Here is a 14,839-nt window from a genome sequence, read left to right on the forward strand (position 1 = left end):
TCTTTTAAGTTATTTATAGACTTGAACAAAGGGTACACTTAATCAATATTTCTTTTATCCTCCTGTATAATATATGAATCTGGGAATGCTTTGATTCCAGAGTCGACCTCTCATCTTCCATATTATTATTGTCCAGAGTCTTAGTTTTACTTATTTATTTTTAAAAATTTATTTTATTTTTGTAAAGTTTTTCACAATAGCTGCTTACATTTAATATTTGAACACCAATCCCACCACCATTACACCTTCCCATCACCATATTTCCATCCGGATACTCAAACACTGCCCCCCAAAGCAGAACCGAAATAATTTACTTGGTATTACTTGTTATGAATAATCCGCTAAAAGTGAGACAAAAAAATGTTTCTTAGAGGAAAGTGTGTGAAGATTGTTGTATTTCATCTAGGAGCCATGAAGCCCTTCTATAATAGAGTAGTAATATTTTAAAGATTGAGCCTTGTGTGCTTATATATATATACATATATATATCTGTATAAATATATTTCCCCCTAAGATTAGTTGCCTTCTACTTTAAACCCCATCAAATGTGGTGTGCTACTCTTGGTATATTAGTGGTGTCAAGTATGAGATGTCCAGGAATAGATTCACTCGTGGGTGAGACTCAGCCGAGCGTGTGGAGAGCAGCCGTGAACATGGAGGCGGTTGAGTTCTGGAGGTTTCGGTTGCCAGGGCTGGGTCCCTTGGGGCAGGGAGGGGGCCTCACCTGTCTCCTCCGGGTTGCCCTGCCAAGAAACAGCCAGGCCTGGGCCCAGCGCCATGGCTAGGGAGTATCTTAGCTTTAATTTTAACAACATTCCTTATGAAATAATCATGCTCTTTTACCACCAGTGCTCAGGGATTTGGGCAAAATACTTTTTATTTTTTCTTATCATCGTTGAATTTACGTAGTCCTTTTCTGTCTCCGTTTGTAGTTGTTTTGGCGAAGGAGATGCATTTCAGTTTTCTTTTGTCTGGCGGTATCTATTTGCCCTCACTTTTGTATAATAATTCTGCTGAGCTCCAAATTCTCAGTTGGTAGTTATGTTTCTTCAGCACTTTGAGGATGTTATTTTGTTATCCTCTGCTATCTATTGATGTGTTGAGAAGACAGCTGTCAGATTTATTGTTCATTTGTAGGTAATTTAACTTCTCTCTGGTTCTTCAATGGCTGCTTTTTTATGAGACTGATTCTAGACATGATTTTTCTATTTTTCTTTATTTCCCTTATTTTATTGTCTACACTTTAAAATTTTCTTTTGTATATTCTCCTTAGATAAATTTTAGGATATCTACTCCTTCAGGGTCAGGGATAGGCTCAGCCGTTGAAGGCATGTCTCACATGTGTGAGAATCAGGGTACAAACTCCTAAATTGAGAAAACAAAATCGACCCTTTCAAAAAATTTCAAAGAAACTTGAAATGAACTAATTTGAAATAAATTGGTATCTTTAGCATGTTTAAAAGTTCTTTGAGAAACATGTTATTTCTACCCACTTAAAATATCTCTTTATAAATATTTGTTATTATATATGTAACAAATATATAGATATATAGAGTAGATATCCTAAAATTTATTTGTTCATTTATCAATCTTGTAAAATTCTGAGTAAACTTATAGATTTGCTACAATTTAAAATGTTTCTGAATAGATAATTTCCTTAAAAAGTAACATCTTCTACCTGGCTATTTCTATATGAAACAAATCTGCTGGTTTTGTATTTTTAATATCGTGATACTCAGCTCTTATACAATTTGTAGGGAAGTAGCATACAGGTTAAACTGAAAAAAAAAGAATATAAATAACAGAGATTAAAAAAGTCATCAAAATCTGCTTTTTAAAATCTGCTTTTTCAAGCACTTTGTTTTTTAAGTGAGCATTTAGGTTTTACCGAAAATTGAGGGAAATATGCAGAGATTAAACTTTGTTTTTAAGGAGAAGTATACTTTGAAAGATTAGATAAAATGAGATGACTAAAGAATGTATTTGATTTTCTAATGGGAAAAGAAAAATAATTTAACATGGCCAAGAGAAAATGCATTAACATATTTAATTTTCTTGCTAAAGTAAATTTTAGATCTGTACATTTAATTATATAAAATTCTACTTGCAAGGTCTGAATCAAAATTAAACGAGGAAGCAAATATGCAGATAGCTGAAGTTTATCAAAATTAGTACAGTTGAAAAAATAGGCATCAAGTAATAATGAAAAAAATTTCCACTGTAGAGTTAGTAGATATAATTTCTGAGACATCAGGAAATATACTCAACTTCTCCTGTAGAGGATATTTTAGAAGTATCCTCGTTATCTTAGAACTAATATCAAAATCATAGGAGGACAAAGCAAGAAGAAATGATCAACTTATGCTTAGAAATACCTGAAAGAGCTTAAATGACCACTGGATTTTGTAAGGACAAATCATGTCAGACCAATTTGATTCTCTTAAATGACATAGTGACAGTCTGCAAAGATTGGCATTCATAAAGCAATAATTTGAAATTTAATAAGTATTTTGCTCTATTGTGCTTATCACGTTATTAGTAAGCTAAGGAAGGATAACAGGCTGTACCATTTCAATGGTTATCGTTAACACTATCCATGAGACTTATAGAACAAAAAGGAGGTGCAAGAATTTGTTTAGTTCTTTGGATTCAAGAGCTTGATTGAAAACCTAAGCAAAAATTCAAGGTACCTCTAAATCTGTAGATGTTCCTAAACTAGATATGAGTTTTGGAATCGTGTTAACTTTCAAAATGTTCTTAAAATCATGGGAACAATTTAAATATTGTGCAGTGAATATATTATAAATACATTGGCATAAAACAGCTGCATAGTATAGAATAACTAGCCCTATTATTAAAGAAAAATTCCCTGTGTATTTGTGGGGCAAAGCTAAAATTGGAGATGAGTATCAAGATGATTAAAGATAAGATATAATAGTGATCAAAAGTATGTAGGAGAGCCTGAGAAATATAGAAGAAAGAAAAAAAGATAGAAAAGGAAGAAGGGAAGAAAGTAAAGAAAAAAAAGTCAGGGGAAAGAAAAGAAAAGGAATTTAGTTCAATTGGAAAACATATGGGATACAAGGTCTAAAAAAATCACTTTCTATATAATACAAGTCATTTTTCTATTAGAACATACTGTTTCATTTCAGTCGACACATTTTAAAAGGATGTGGGGAAATGGAAATGGATTTGAAAAAGAGAACCAAGAATGATTGAAAGGCTCAAATATATATCCTAGATGGAAAGGTTAAGAAATCAGCATTATTTGAACTAGAAAAAGGATAGTAAAGGATGATTTTATTATCATTTTCAAGTATATAGAAGATTTTTTATGAATGATAACTTCTGTGGGTAATTTCTCAGGTTGACAGAGGATGAGAAAAGCAACAAAGGAGCTTTAGTTTAAGCAGGAAAGATCAGATATGGATATAAGGCAGTTTGCCATTGGAGTGATGGAAATTTGAAATGGCTTCTACAGGACACTGCGAGGCAGGCAGCTACATCATATTGTTACATGCAGTCTCTATACTGCATGTAACATCAAACAGGAAAACATGTTTGGGAGACAGGACGTATATCTGCATCAGCAATCTACTCCCCTGGCCTACTACTATCTTTTATTTTATTGGGGTAGCACATCCGCTAAGAATGACTTGTGCAATTTTCAATCATTGGAAACAAGTCAAAAGAATATCTTATGACATAAGAAAAGTATGTGAAATTCTATTTCAGCGTTCATAAATAAAGTTTTCTTGGAACCCAGCCATCTCCATCAGCGACGTATCTTTGGCGGTGGTGGAGATTAAAATGGCAGAGCTTGCTTAGTTTTGACTCAGACCATATGGTTCAAAGAGCCTAAAATAATTGGCCCCTGTCATGCTAAATACTGAAGTAAACGCAATTATTTTACAGGAAGTTTTCCAACCCTTGACCTTTATCACTGTAGCCACTTACTCAATACTGTGATTTCATCTCCGAAGTCTAGAAGCTTTCCTGATTGTAGTAAAAATGCACCCCCCTGGGGTCAGCTGACGAATGCAAATGGCACATCTTTTGGAGCGTTTTTGAGAGACTTTTGGGCCCACAGAAGAACACGCCAATACTGCTGCTGCAGAAGGAATAGCGAAGGAAGGAGTGTGTCACTCAGAGCCGGCCTGGCCAGAAGCCAAGGCACGACAAGTGAAGGAGCAAAATGGTTGCAACTGAGCTCATTGATCATTGAGTTTCCTCAACCCGCTTCCTCTTCTCTTAGATTCTCTTGTCTTGCTTTGATCACCCTGTTCCCACACAGGTTCCCAGAGGACTGTTAGACCCTGAATCACCCCGGCCAGTGGTGCCGAGAAGATCTGAAGCCGGTGGGGGCCTCGATGAGTTGGAAGGGGGTTTTGAGATGGAAGCCATACCGGCTGGCTTTGTGGTTAGGTGACCTTGAGTAGCATCTTCATGGGGTGGAGACCAGGATAGGAGTTTGCTGAGAGCAGGAACCTACTCTGATTGGTTTATATTGTCATCCCACCACAGTGCCCAGTGAATAGTAGATAATCGAACCATTTTTGTTAATTGAAGAAATAAATGATTCTGCTCCTGATTATCTACCTGGTCTCAGGGAAGACTCTGTTTCTTGGTTTATTATTTTAAGAATCAGGGCGACATCCCATAGTGCTGGGTGGAGCAGCGGGAGCCGTGCCAACTTCCAGAGATGCCCTACTGTGCAGTGTGGCCCACAGTGCTGGGATCAAACTCAGGGCCTCTCTTATGTGGGGCATATACGTGTTCTACCATTTAGGCCACATCCTGTGCCCCATACAAGACTCTGAACCTCATTTTTCACACATCTAAAGCCAAGATAATCAAGACTACATGGTGTGTTTTATTGAAAGCCAAATTAGAGAACACAATACAAATGGGGTTAAAGTGTTAGTTATGAATATCTTGCTAAACCCTGCCTTTTGGTAGATAATAAAATTTATACCAAAGTAATAGCAATTTAGCTTATTTTTCCTGCTGGAATTACTTTCGTTTTTAGAAAAGGCTCAAAAGAAGAGTTGGAGAGGAAAGAGACATTTGTTGAAAATGAAGTCAGCCAAAAGTTGTCATCTTTAATCATGACATTTCAGATAACTATCGGAGAGGAATTTTACATATTGGGGTGGCCCAGGGACTGTTCAGTGCATTGTGACCACAGCTGCTGGGTCTTCAAATATAGAAGCAATGTGGGGGTGCAAGGAGTCAGGGGGTCTTTGGAAGCCAGGAGGGGCCAAAGTCTTATGGAGACCACATGTGCCTTGATCTAGCCTTTCCCCAGCCTCTGAACCCAGATCAACATTTCTCATACTTTGCTGTGCAGAAAGCATCTAGGCAGACTGTTAAGACATATATCCCTGAGCTAGAAACCAAGGAATGTCTCATTAGCAAGACCATAGCTGAGACTGAAGTCCTGTGACTCACTTTTAGGGGCTTTCCTCAGCCCCCAGGAACCAGTTCTCTGTACCTCATCAGTACTGGTTTTCTACTGGGAAACGTGTATGTAGTCTACATCTTATTTACTTATATATTCACTTATATGGGCTGAAGCGATAGCACAGCGGTTGGGCATTCGCCTTTCACGCGGCTGATCCAAGTTCGATTCCTCCGCCCCTCTTGGAGAACCCGGCAAGCTACCGAGAGTATCGAGCCCATGCAGCAGAGCCTGGCAAGCTACCCGTGCATATTAGATATGCCAAAAACAGTAACAATAAGTCTCTCAATGAGAGACGTTACTGGTGCCCGCTCGAACAAATCGATGAGCAATGGGATGACAGTTATTCACTTATATATCATTTATATAATTCTTATTACTTATATATGTGGTTGTTGGCCACATATTCTGTATCCACACTTTAATTGTGAGTTTGAGAACTGACTGGAACATCTATGGTAGAAGTGGATGGTTCAATTGCATTTCAAGCTCTCACTTCAAAGAAACTTATCGAGTGGATTCATTTGTCCATGATGATGCATTTAAATTACCTAAGTGCTATTTTTCTTAAAACAAAACAAAACAAAACCAAATCACTGCCCTGGCTCAATTGGAGAAAGCACTTCTTCAGAAAATATTTCCCACTGAAAAATCAGAGTCGGGGGCTTAACGAAGCCACTTTCAGGAACTGAGGAAGAAGAAGACGATGCTGAAGAGCGCTTCGTGGCTGGGTAACTTGAGATATGCTGACTGTCGGCCTCAAACCTTCCATGTCCTTTCTGCGCAAGAAAATATGTATCTCTGGGGAGAATTTCCCCTAGCTTCTCAACGCTCCTTGAGAATTCAGACAAGACATAGCCTGCATGCTCCGGTTTTCAGCCTCATGCTGGGGACACCTCATGAATTTACAGAGGCTGCACGGAGCTGAACAGAAAAGGGGATGCGGCTGTTAACCCCTCACCCCGCGTTGATGACAGGCTTCCCCTGTGCTTGGTGTGGTGTCTGCATCCTGGGCTAATGCATCTGGACTGGGTCAGGCAAAACCCTCCTCTGCCTCCTCAGCCTGGTGTGGGGGCCGAGGGAGCCTTGCATCTCCGTTCAAAGGCGCCGTGGTGGGCAGTGTTAGCTCCCCAGGCGTGGAGGTGTCAGTAAGGTGGTTGCCCACCAGCCCCTTCCCACAGGCTGGGATTGCCCTTTCGTGCGCTGCCGTGGGGACTGTTTACCGAGCCCGAGGATGCCCTTTGATGCTCTGCCTTTAAGGCTCCGTTTCAAAGGATTCAGGTTGCTGCTGCCAGGCGTGCTACGGGGTCTCCTACAGTTCACAGCCACCCCGCTGCCTTTGAAGCTGTGGCCATTACTACAGCTAAGTACACACTTTTCTGTATTCAGGTAACCGTCCCTGGCAAGGCACTGGCCACAACGACTCACAAAGGCCATTCATTATCTCCCTTCCTGGCAGGTGGAGAGAGGCCAGTCTGTTGCTAGCGCCCTGTGCATTCTTGAGAAATAGCTTTTCCCCTGCCCCATTTTTTTTTCCTTTTTCTTTTACGAGGTCATGGACAAGTGCAATAAAACCCCAAGAGGCTTGGTTAAGGAAAAAAAAATCTTCAATAAAGTGTAATGACTCATGATTGCTTAGGATTTCAAAACAAAGCAAAACGCCAGATTCTCTGCACAAGATGTGCGAGAACAGGAGATGTTATGGTTCAGGTTCCGGCTTGCAGGCTCCCGAGCGTGTGCAGGCATTGGGGGGCTGGAACAGGAGCAGCATTAGCAGCAGCATCGATCAGTAGGAGCTGCTGACTGCCGCGAGGACCGTTTTCACACGAACGGCAAAGATGGCCAACCTTGGCAGGATTCTTTTCAGCCCTGCTAACCTGTAAAGAAAATGCCCCTTTCCTTCGCTTGCCATCTGAACACCAACAGGACTCTGCTCTGCGGGAATGATGCATTTTTCAAAATCGGTTCTGCCTTGCACAGGGTTCCAAAGGTCACAAAGATTTCCAGGCAGCAGATATTTGGGCACATGCAGGCTCCCCAGAGCAAACCCACCCTCTTGCCAGCCTCCCAGCCTCTGCTGCCCTGAGCCCAGCGCTCTCTAAATTGTATGTTTGTTTTTATGTGCTGACTTTTATGCTTGGTAAGTTATAAGCCTATAGGGGCAGACCCTAAACCCCCATTAAAAAAAATCAAATTACTTTAGACCCTGAGTGTATTCTGCAAATAAAATCGATAAACAGAAGCTTCCCGTGGATTTATGGAGGCGCAGGAAAGAGATGAGGGCCCCTTACTAGGTTGGTGTTGTAGGATGGACACAACTTTTGGTTAATCTCTCCTGGAGAGTGTTTTCCATTAGAAAATGCCTCCAAATGATTCATGGCATAATTATATTTCGTGCAACATCATTCCCCACCCCCTGCCCCATCACCACAGACCATAATTGTACTGACCAAATGTTTTTCCCCTTTTTAACCCTTCACCCACTTGATTTGTGACAGCCAATGCGGGTGGTTTTCTCTGCAGCCTAATAGCGCAATAGCTCCGTTGTTTCGGAGTAGTAACAGATACCCTTAGCAGTGATTGTCACAGCTGCGATGTGCCCCTCCACCCCCCCCCCGCGCCCCTTCCCCAACAATTCTATCTGCTTCTGCAAGAGTTAGTGCTCTTGTCCAGCTGCCCACCATTCCTTCTTGCCATCCTTTCACTAGGAATGTTGGTTACTGTGCTAAGCCTGAGAAATGGGCAGTTACTGGTCATGAGGACTTTCTTCTTCTTTTTTTTTTTCTTTTTGGGTCACACCTGGCAATGCACAGGGGTTACTCCCGGATCGCACTCAGGAATTACTCCTGGCGGTGCTCAGGGGGCCATATGGGATGCTGGGAATCGAACCTAGGTCGGCCACGTGCAAGGCAAACGCCCTACCTGCTGTGCTATCACTCCAGCCCCCTATGAGGACTTTCTTGAGGAGAAAAAGAAAAGCAGGTGATTTGTAGCCCTGACACATGGAGAATAGTAAAGCCCTTTTGCCTGCCAACCCTGTCTCTTTCTCCTCTCTGAGAAAATGCTAAGCTATAAACTACTGCATACAGAAACATCCCATTCTTTTAACCATTTCTAACGATGTGAAATAGCATCACGGAAACTTCAGAGTAAAGGTAGGCCCATCTTGTGTGACTCCACAAACAAACAAATGCCAGTCATTTTCTTTTTTCTTTCCTTTTTTTTTAGGGGTGCCAGGAAGGGGAGATTTTTCAAGTAGTACTTGGGAATATTGGGGGCTGTTCCCTCTGACACTCAGTCTGGGTGTGTGGGACTGAAGGTGTGTGGTTCTGTTGAGGAATTTGATGCTATTTGGGCCCAAGGGTGCTGAATCATTATAATGGAATCTACTCTAGACTGTAACTGGAAAATGGAGTGTCCCATGGTAGAAAGGTTATATTAACAATGCCCCAGTGACAAGCCTATGGGGACTTTATTTTTCTCATGAAACCATCATTTATCACAAATAACATTTCCATTTCAATCTCTTTCTTTATGTCCGCTGAAAGGTAGTTATACAGTGAGTGTTCGGAGTATCCTGTTCTATGGAGGGTTCTGATGCTATTATCAGAATGTCAATTTCCTAAAGATGTCATTTAAAAACATTTTGGGCATATGCACGTACAAATGAGAATTGGAGGGTGCGCATGCAAGCAAATGTGGTTCCAGATGGACACGTTTACTCAATTTAGCAGACAGGTATTTCTACATTTCTGCAAACAATAGTTGGTTTAAAATACATCCATGCATTATGGATGATAAGCTCCCCAATCTTGTAGGTGTGGGTATCTTTCTTCATCCCTAGGTTGACTGTTCTAACAAATGCGGATACTCTAATTTAATAATTAGAAATATTTTCAGCAGAGTTATGAAAAAATGGTCAAACCTTGAAAGTTTCTATGATAATTATTACATAAAGCTTAATGCCTAGAAGGAATGGGGAAGTTATTAGTGGACATGTCAAAAAGTAGCCAACTTAAAAACAGTATATGAAGTGTAAGACCAAAGGTGAAATCCTACAGGGAATCATTTAATTCAGTGTGTTAAAAACAACCGATCCACAAATCCAGAAGGTGGAATATATCACAATGTGTGTTTATCAAAAAAGTAGCTTGATGTGACAAAGATATATTTATTTTTATTCTATCTACTTTCTTGGAAGCTATTCCCTGATTTTCTGAACATTTGTCTAAAACTTAGGAACATATTGAGAATATTTAAAAAAAAATGAAGTACAGCTTCTTCCAGTTTTGGGTAGATGCACGTTTTGATAAATTAGAAAATGCTATCAAGGCATGTATTTAATTAACCTATATTTTAATTGGAGCATGAATTTTATTGTTTTGGTGTTTAAAGTACTTATCTATGTCTAACTTAAGTACTACACAATAGTTGCTGCATGCATCTGAATTTGGACATTTCAACGAATGTATGAATTTGGATCATACATTGGCAGACATCGTCATGAACAGTAATTGCAAATAAAAACAACAGAATATACTTTCCTGGTTTCTACTTTCTGTCTTTGATCTCATTTTAATTTTCCTCCTTTTTCCTTATTTGTATTCATTTTGATGCCCACCAATTTGTTTCTCTCTGACTGTTATTTTTGCAATTTTCTGGTTCCTTTATAGCTTGCACTAGTCTCTTTGATCTGCTTCCCTTCAAGCCTTATTTTTGGTGCTGTTTTTCATGTTCTATAAAAAAAATAGTTTTGTCCCCTTTCCCCTTTATTCTTTTGATTTAACTCCTTCTTCTTAGAATGAGAACAAACTCCAGCTTTGAGTGAACAGGTAAATGTTTTTAAAAAGAGTAAGCCCTAAGAATCCTTGGCTTTGCGCTGATGAATAGAAATGGTTGAGAGCCAACTTCAAAGATTCTCAAGAACAAAGACCCTTTTCTGAGGCCATGAACAAGCCCACCGATTCTTTCTGACTCATCTTTGCCAAAAGATATGAGCTAATGACAGGACAGACCTGTCTTGTAAGAGTAGCCAAGTGGGCTTGGGAACAAACATATCCTTGACATAATAAGGGGAAAACATACTGTTTATCTCCTTAATAACCATCTTGAGGAAAATTAATGGGACTTTGTCCTTTGTGCAGAACAGTAATTGGATTGTGTGTTTCATTTATAGCTGGACAAAGGCCAGGATATTGAAATACTTCTCAATATTAGATTTTCTTGTTTAAAAATTAGATTTTATTGGCATTCCCTTTCCGAGATTTCTTCATTAAAAGCTTCATTAAGCATAAATCTTCTTTTACACAGCAGAGCACAAAATTATTTTAAGGAGGTCATTATAAAAATCTTTTGGCGGTGTGGTGTGAAGCTCTTTACTGAGCCCGACTTCTTCCCAGGGAACCTGTAGTTCCAGGGATAAGAGAATGATGGGGCTTGGTCTATGTGTGTCTGCAATTAATTCCGTTGATGGGGTGGATTTAGACAACCAGGCAGAGTGTTCTAGAGCTGAAGGCTATTTACAAATAGGTGATTTAAAATAAAGCTTCAGTATAGGATGTGTTTGAGGCTTGAGCTTTGGGGAATCTCTTCTACTCTGGAAGAGATAACAGTTGTTCATGGGGAGAGCATTTAAATAGCTAAAGTTTGGATAAGTAGAATTGACTTTTCTATCCTGATCTTTGAAAAACGCTGCTGGGAAGGGTTAGAAGACCGTGCTCACCAGGACAGGTGGCCGTGGTGTCTAGTGTCCCCGCCTTCACATGATCCTCTGATCCCCTGATCAGATGGGACACTATTGTACTGGAGTCAGAGAACAGAATGAAAAAAAAGGTAAAAGTGGGTTTCCCATGATCCAAAGGACGAATACTAGTACAAATGTGTTCCATAGGGCAGGAAAAAGACTAGGGAAGTAGGCAGCATTTGATGAGGCACTATTTTCTGGGCAGGAGGACTCAGACAGCCAAAGGGAAAAAGAACCAACAGCAGACAGACAATCGGCCATCTGCTCTTGGTGGCTGAGCACCGTGGACAAAAAGAAGAGGGGGCACTATCTAAATGTTTAGGTGAATAAAATAGCTAGAAGCCATGTACCCAGCAGAACTCTATACACTGCAGAGAGAGAATGTATCTTCTTATCCTTCCACGAGTTTGGTTCCTGGATCTCTATACATTTATAGATGTATCTTTGTTCTACCTTGGATGGAAAGGCTCCAAGGCTTTGCTCCACCTCCCCTCGCCCCCTTCATGCCACCCCCGAGCAACGACCTTATGTCTGACCTCGCCCTTGACTCATGTTCATGGACATGCTGTGCGTTTCTGCCTGGGTATGGAACAGGTAAGCTGCATATGTTAAAGACCAGGAGACCTGATTGCCTGCATCTGCTAGATGTTTGCTTTTTTTTTTTTTTCAGAGGAAACTGTCCTGATTGGGGTCGGCCTAGGCATCCTCAGAAAAGATCCAGATTCCAGTGGCCTCTTCAGATCCAAGCCCACCACCATGGGACACCTCCCCGCTCTGTCTGTGCTCCCTAAAGATGCTTCTGACTGCCGAGAGATGCCACGGAAGACAAGAGGGACTCCATCCTGCCTCTGTGCTCTCCTCATGGCGGCCCTCTGGGAAAGAGCTCTAACGTCTTAGGACTGACCCCCCTTGCAACTTTTCCAACGACTGTTCCTTTACCCTACCCAGTTCCAGCTCTGCTTGCATCATAGGTTCCTGCAGTGGACAGTGACTCTGTGTCCTCCTGCTCTTCCAGCCCATTTGGAACACCCTCTGCATCTTTCTGCTCCTTCCTCAAATTCAGAAGGGAGTCTTGAAACAATGACGTGACGAGCCCATGCTGACTTTCAGTAGCCCTAGAATAAGGGTCTTCAAAACAGCAGTTGGCTTAGGGGACATGAAATCATAAGGGTAACTAGGTACATGTGCTCTGCCCTTATCAACAAGCCACGTGTTTTCTTGGTTCTGAAAGCAATGTGGTGGGTGTGTTGGAACAGCCATGCCTTAAAACAAGGTAAAATAGCTAGAATAAATGACCCTGTCCAAGATCACATAGTTACTTCTAGAATCAAAAAGCACAGTCTTCAGCCTTGCTGGCGGTCCCAGAGCAAATGCTTTGCCTCCTTTACATCAAAATTTATGATATGAAATAATTGTGACAACAGGAATGGTGACAGTGGGCATGGCATGAATTACAATAGCTCACAATTTGCTACATTAATCAAAACATGTTGAGCACTTCTCTCTATCTACTCATCTAATCCGCACGGCAGGCAAGGCAGGAAACTCTGCTCTTATTTACACAGGAGACTGAGTCAGCACTCAGGCCTGTCCACGGCTTACCTGTGTTGCTGTCACAACCTTAACCACTTTTCATCTGCTTTGCTGGACAGACTAGTTTTAACTTACAGTTTGATGCAAGTGGATTCTCCAGTTGGGGGATTAGAAATCAACTCTTCTCACAAAGAATGTCTTGAAGAAATAGGTCATCAACAAGCTACAATTTCTCTCTCTCTCTCTCTCTCTCTCTCTCTCTTTCTCTTTGTCTTTCTTTCTTTCTCTCTTCTTTCTTCTTCTCTTCTTCTTTCTTTCTCTTTTCTTTCTTTCTTTCTTTCTTTCTTTCTCTTTCTTTCTTTCTTTCTTTCTTTCTTTCTTTCTTTCTTTCTTTCTTTCTTTCTTTCTTTCTTTCTTTCTTTCTTTCTTTCTTTCTCTCTTTCTTTCTTTCTCTCTTCTCTCTTTCTTTCTTCCTCTCTTTCTTTCTCCCTTCCTCCCTCCCTCCCTCCTCCCTCCCTCCCTCCCTCCCTCCCTCCCTCCCTCCCTCCCTCCCTCCTCCCTTCCTTCCTTGCTTCCTTCCTTCCTTCCTTCCTTCCTTCCTTCCTTCCTTCCTTCCTTCCTTCCTTCCTTCCTTCCTATCTTTCTTTCTTATCTTTCTTTCTTTCTTCTTTCTTTCTTTCTTTCTTCTTCTTTCTTTCTTTCTTTCTTTCTTTCTTTCTTCTTCTTTCTTTCTTTCTTTCTTTCTTTCTTTCTTTCTTTCTTTCTTTCTTTCTTTCCTTCTCTTTATATCTCTCTTTCTTTCTGCCAAACCCATTTAAGCTCAGGAGTTACTCCTGGCTCTGCACTCAGGAGTTATTCCTGGCCATGATCAGGGGACCATATGGGTTTCTGGGGCTCAAACCCAGGTTCCTCCAGTGCAAGTCAAGTGCTCTCCCCTACCTGCTGTACTATCTCTCCAGACAAGCTGTCACCTTTCATTGGTGGTAAGGGTGGAAACTTTCAAGGCAATTGCCAAGTGTCAGATGGAAGTGGTCAGGCAGAAGTTGGTGGGTTCTGAGCTAACCCAGGGCCATCTTTTTCTTTTCTCTTTTTCTTCCCACCCCTTGGGGCGAGTGAGATGACCTTCTATTTTAAGGACAATGTTTTGTCTTGAAATGAGGTTCTCTGTACTACAGACTAACAAGCGTGCATGCCCAAACCCTCCCTATCAGCAGCAACTTGCATTTATCTCTGGATGCTTGCTGTGGGCAGGGATATAGCCCGAGTGCCTTACCTGGGGTGGTTGTAAGCCATTTGCTGAAACTCCTTGTTCCAGTTGGGCCTTTCCGTAGGAGGTTTTCTGCTTTAACCCCGTAATCGCATCAGTCGTTTCATCCCAGTGTAGAGCTATGTAAATAGCCTACATAAAACAAACAGACAAACAAATTCATCAATGTTATCAGTGGCTAGTTATGGGAGGGGGAAAGGAAATATCTACTAAGCAGTGGATGAAGTTGCAATATCCGGCTATAGAGTTAATATGCAAAATCTTATTTTTGTTGCAATTGCTGCAAGGGGGAAACACCCAGTGGTGCTGAGTGATGCCAGGAATCCAACCCGGGGCCTTGCACACGGCAGGCCAGGTGTTCCACTTGAACCACTGTCCTTTTGGATGGGGCTGGACATGCTTATTCTTGTTGTCAGAGCTCCTGGGTTCTGCCTTCTCCCACAGGCCTTCTGTCCCATTTGCTTTTCTACTCTGTCTCGGTGCTATAGGAACGAGGCCCCTTCCTGGAGTGGTTGAAAAGACCATGATCCTGGAGCATGCGCTTTTGCTTCAAAGACATGAGACTTACACAGTGACTGTGATTTGTGGAAAGTAAGCACAAAGCCGCATCCTTTGTTCCTCCACACTTTCCAAGAGCAAACCTGACCTTTGACCCCCTGTCATTTAATCACGGAACTTGGAGCTGGACTGGAGTGAGGAAAATTCTGGGGTGAAGCTGAATCTATCATTATACGGCACCTGACACTGGCAGCAGAGAGCATGGGGTGGGGGAGCACATCAGATTTTGTTTTTTCTTACTCTCCTGTCTTCAAGAGTTAACCCCGAGTACAGGGTT

General features: G+C 41.3%; 1 protein-coding gene across 1 annotated transcript in view; it reads right to left on the minus strand.

The window, feature by feature from the left end:
• Positions 1-3,984: 3,984 nt before the first annotated feature.
• Positions 3,985-14,839, minus strand: part of NOX3 (NADPH oxidase 3) — a 69,179-nt gene continuing 58,324 nt past the window's right edge. The window contains 3 exon segments of the mRNA XM_004601096.2: positions 3,985-4,111; positions 14,011-14,060; positions 14,062-14,136. Coding sequence (XP_004601153.2) covers positions 3,985-4,111; positions 14,011-14,060; positions 14,062-14,136 — 252 coding nt within the window.

The sequence above is a fragment of the Sorex araneus genome, chromosome 4 (assembly GCF_027595985.1).
Source record: "Sorex araneus isolate mSorAra2 chromosome 4, mSorAra2.pri, whole genome shotgun sequence".
NCBI classification, from domain to species: domain Eukaryota; kingdom Metazoa; phylum Chordata; class Mammalia; order Eulipotyphla; family Soricidae; genus Sorex; species Sorex araneus.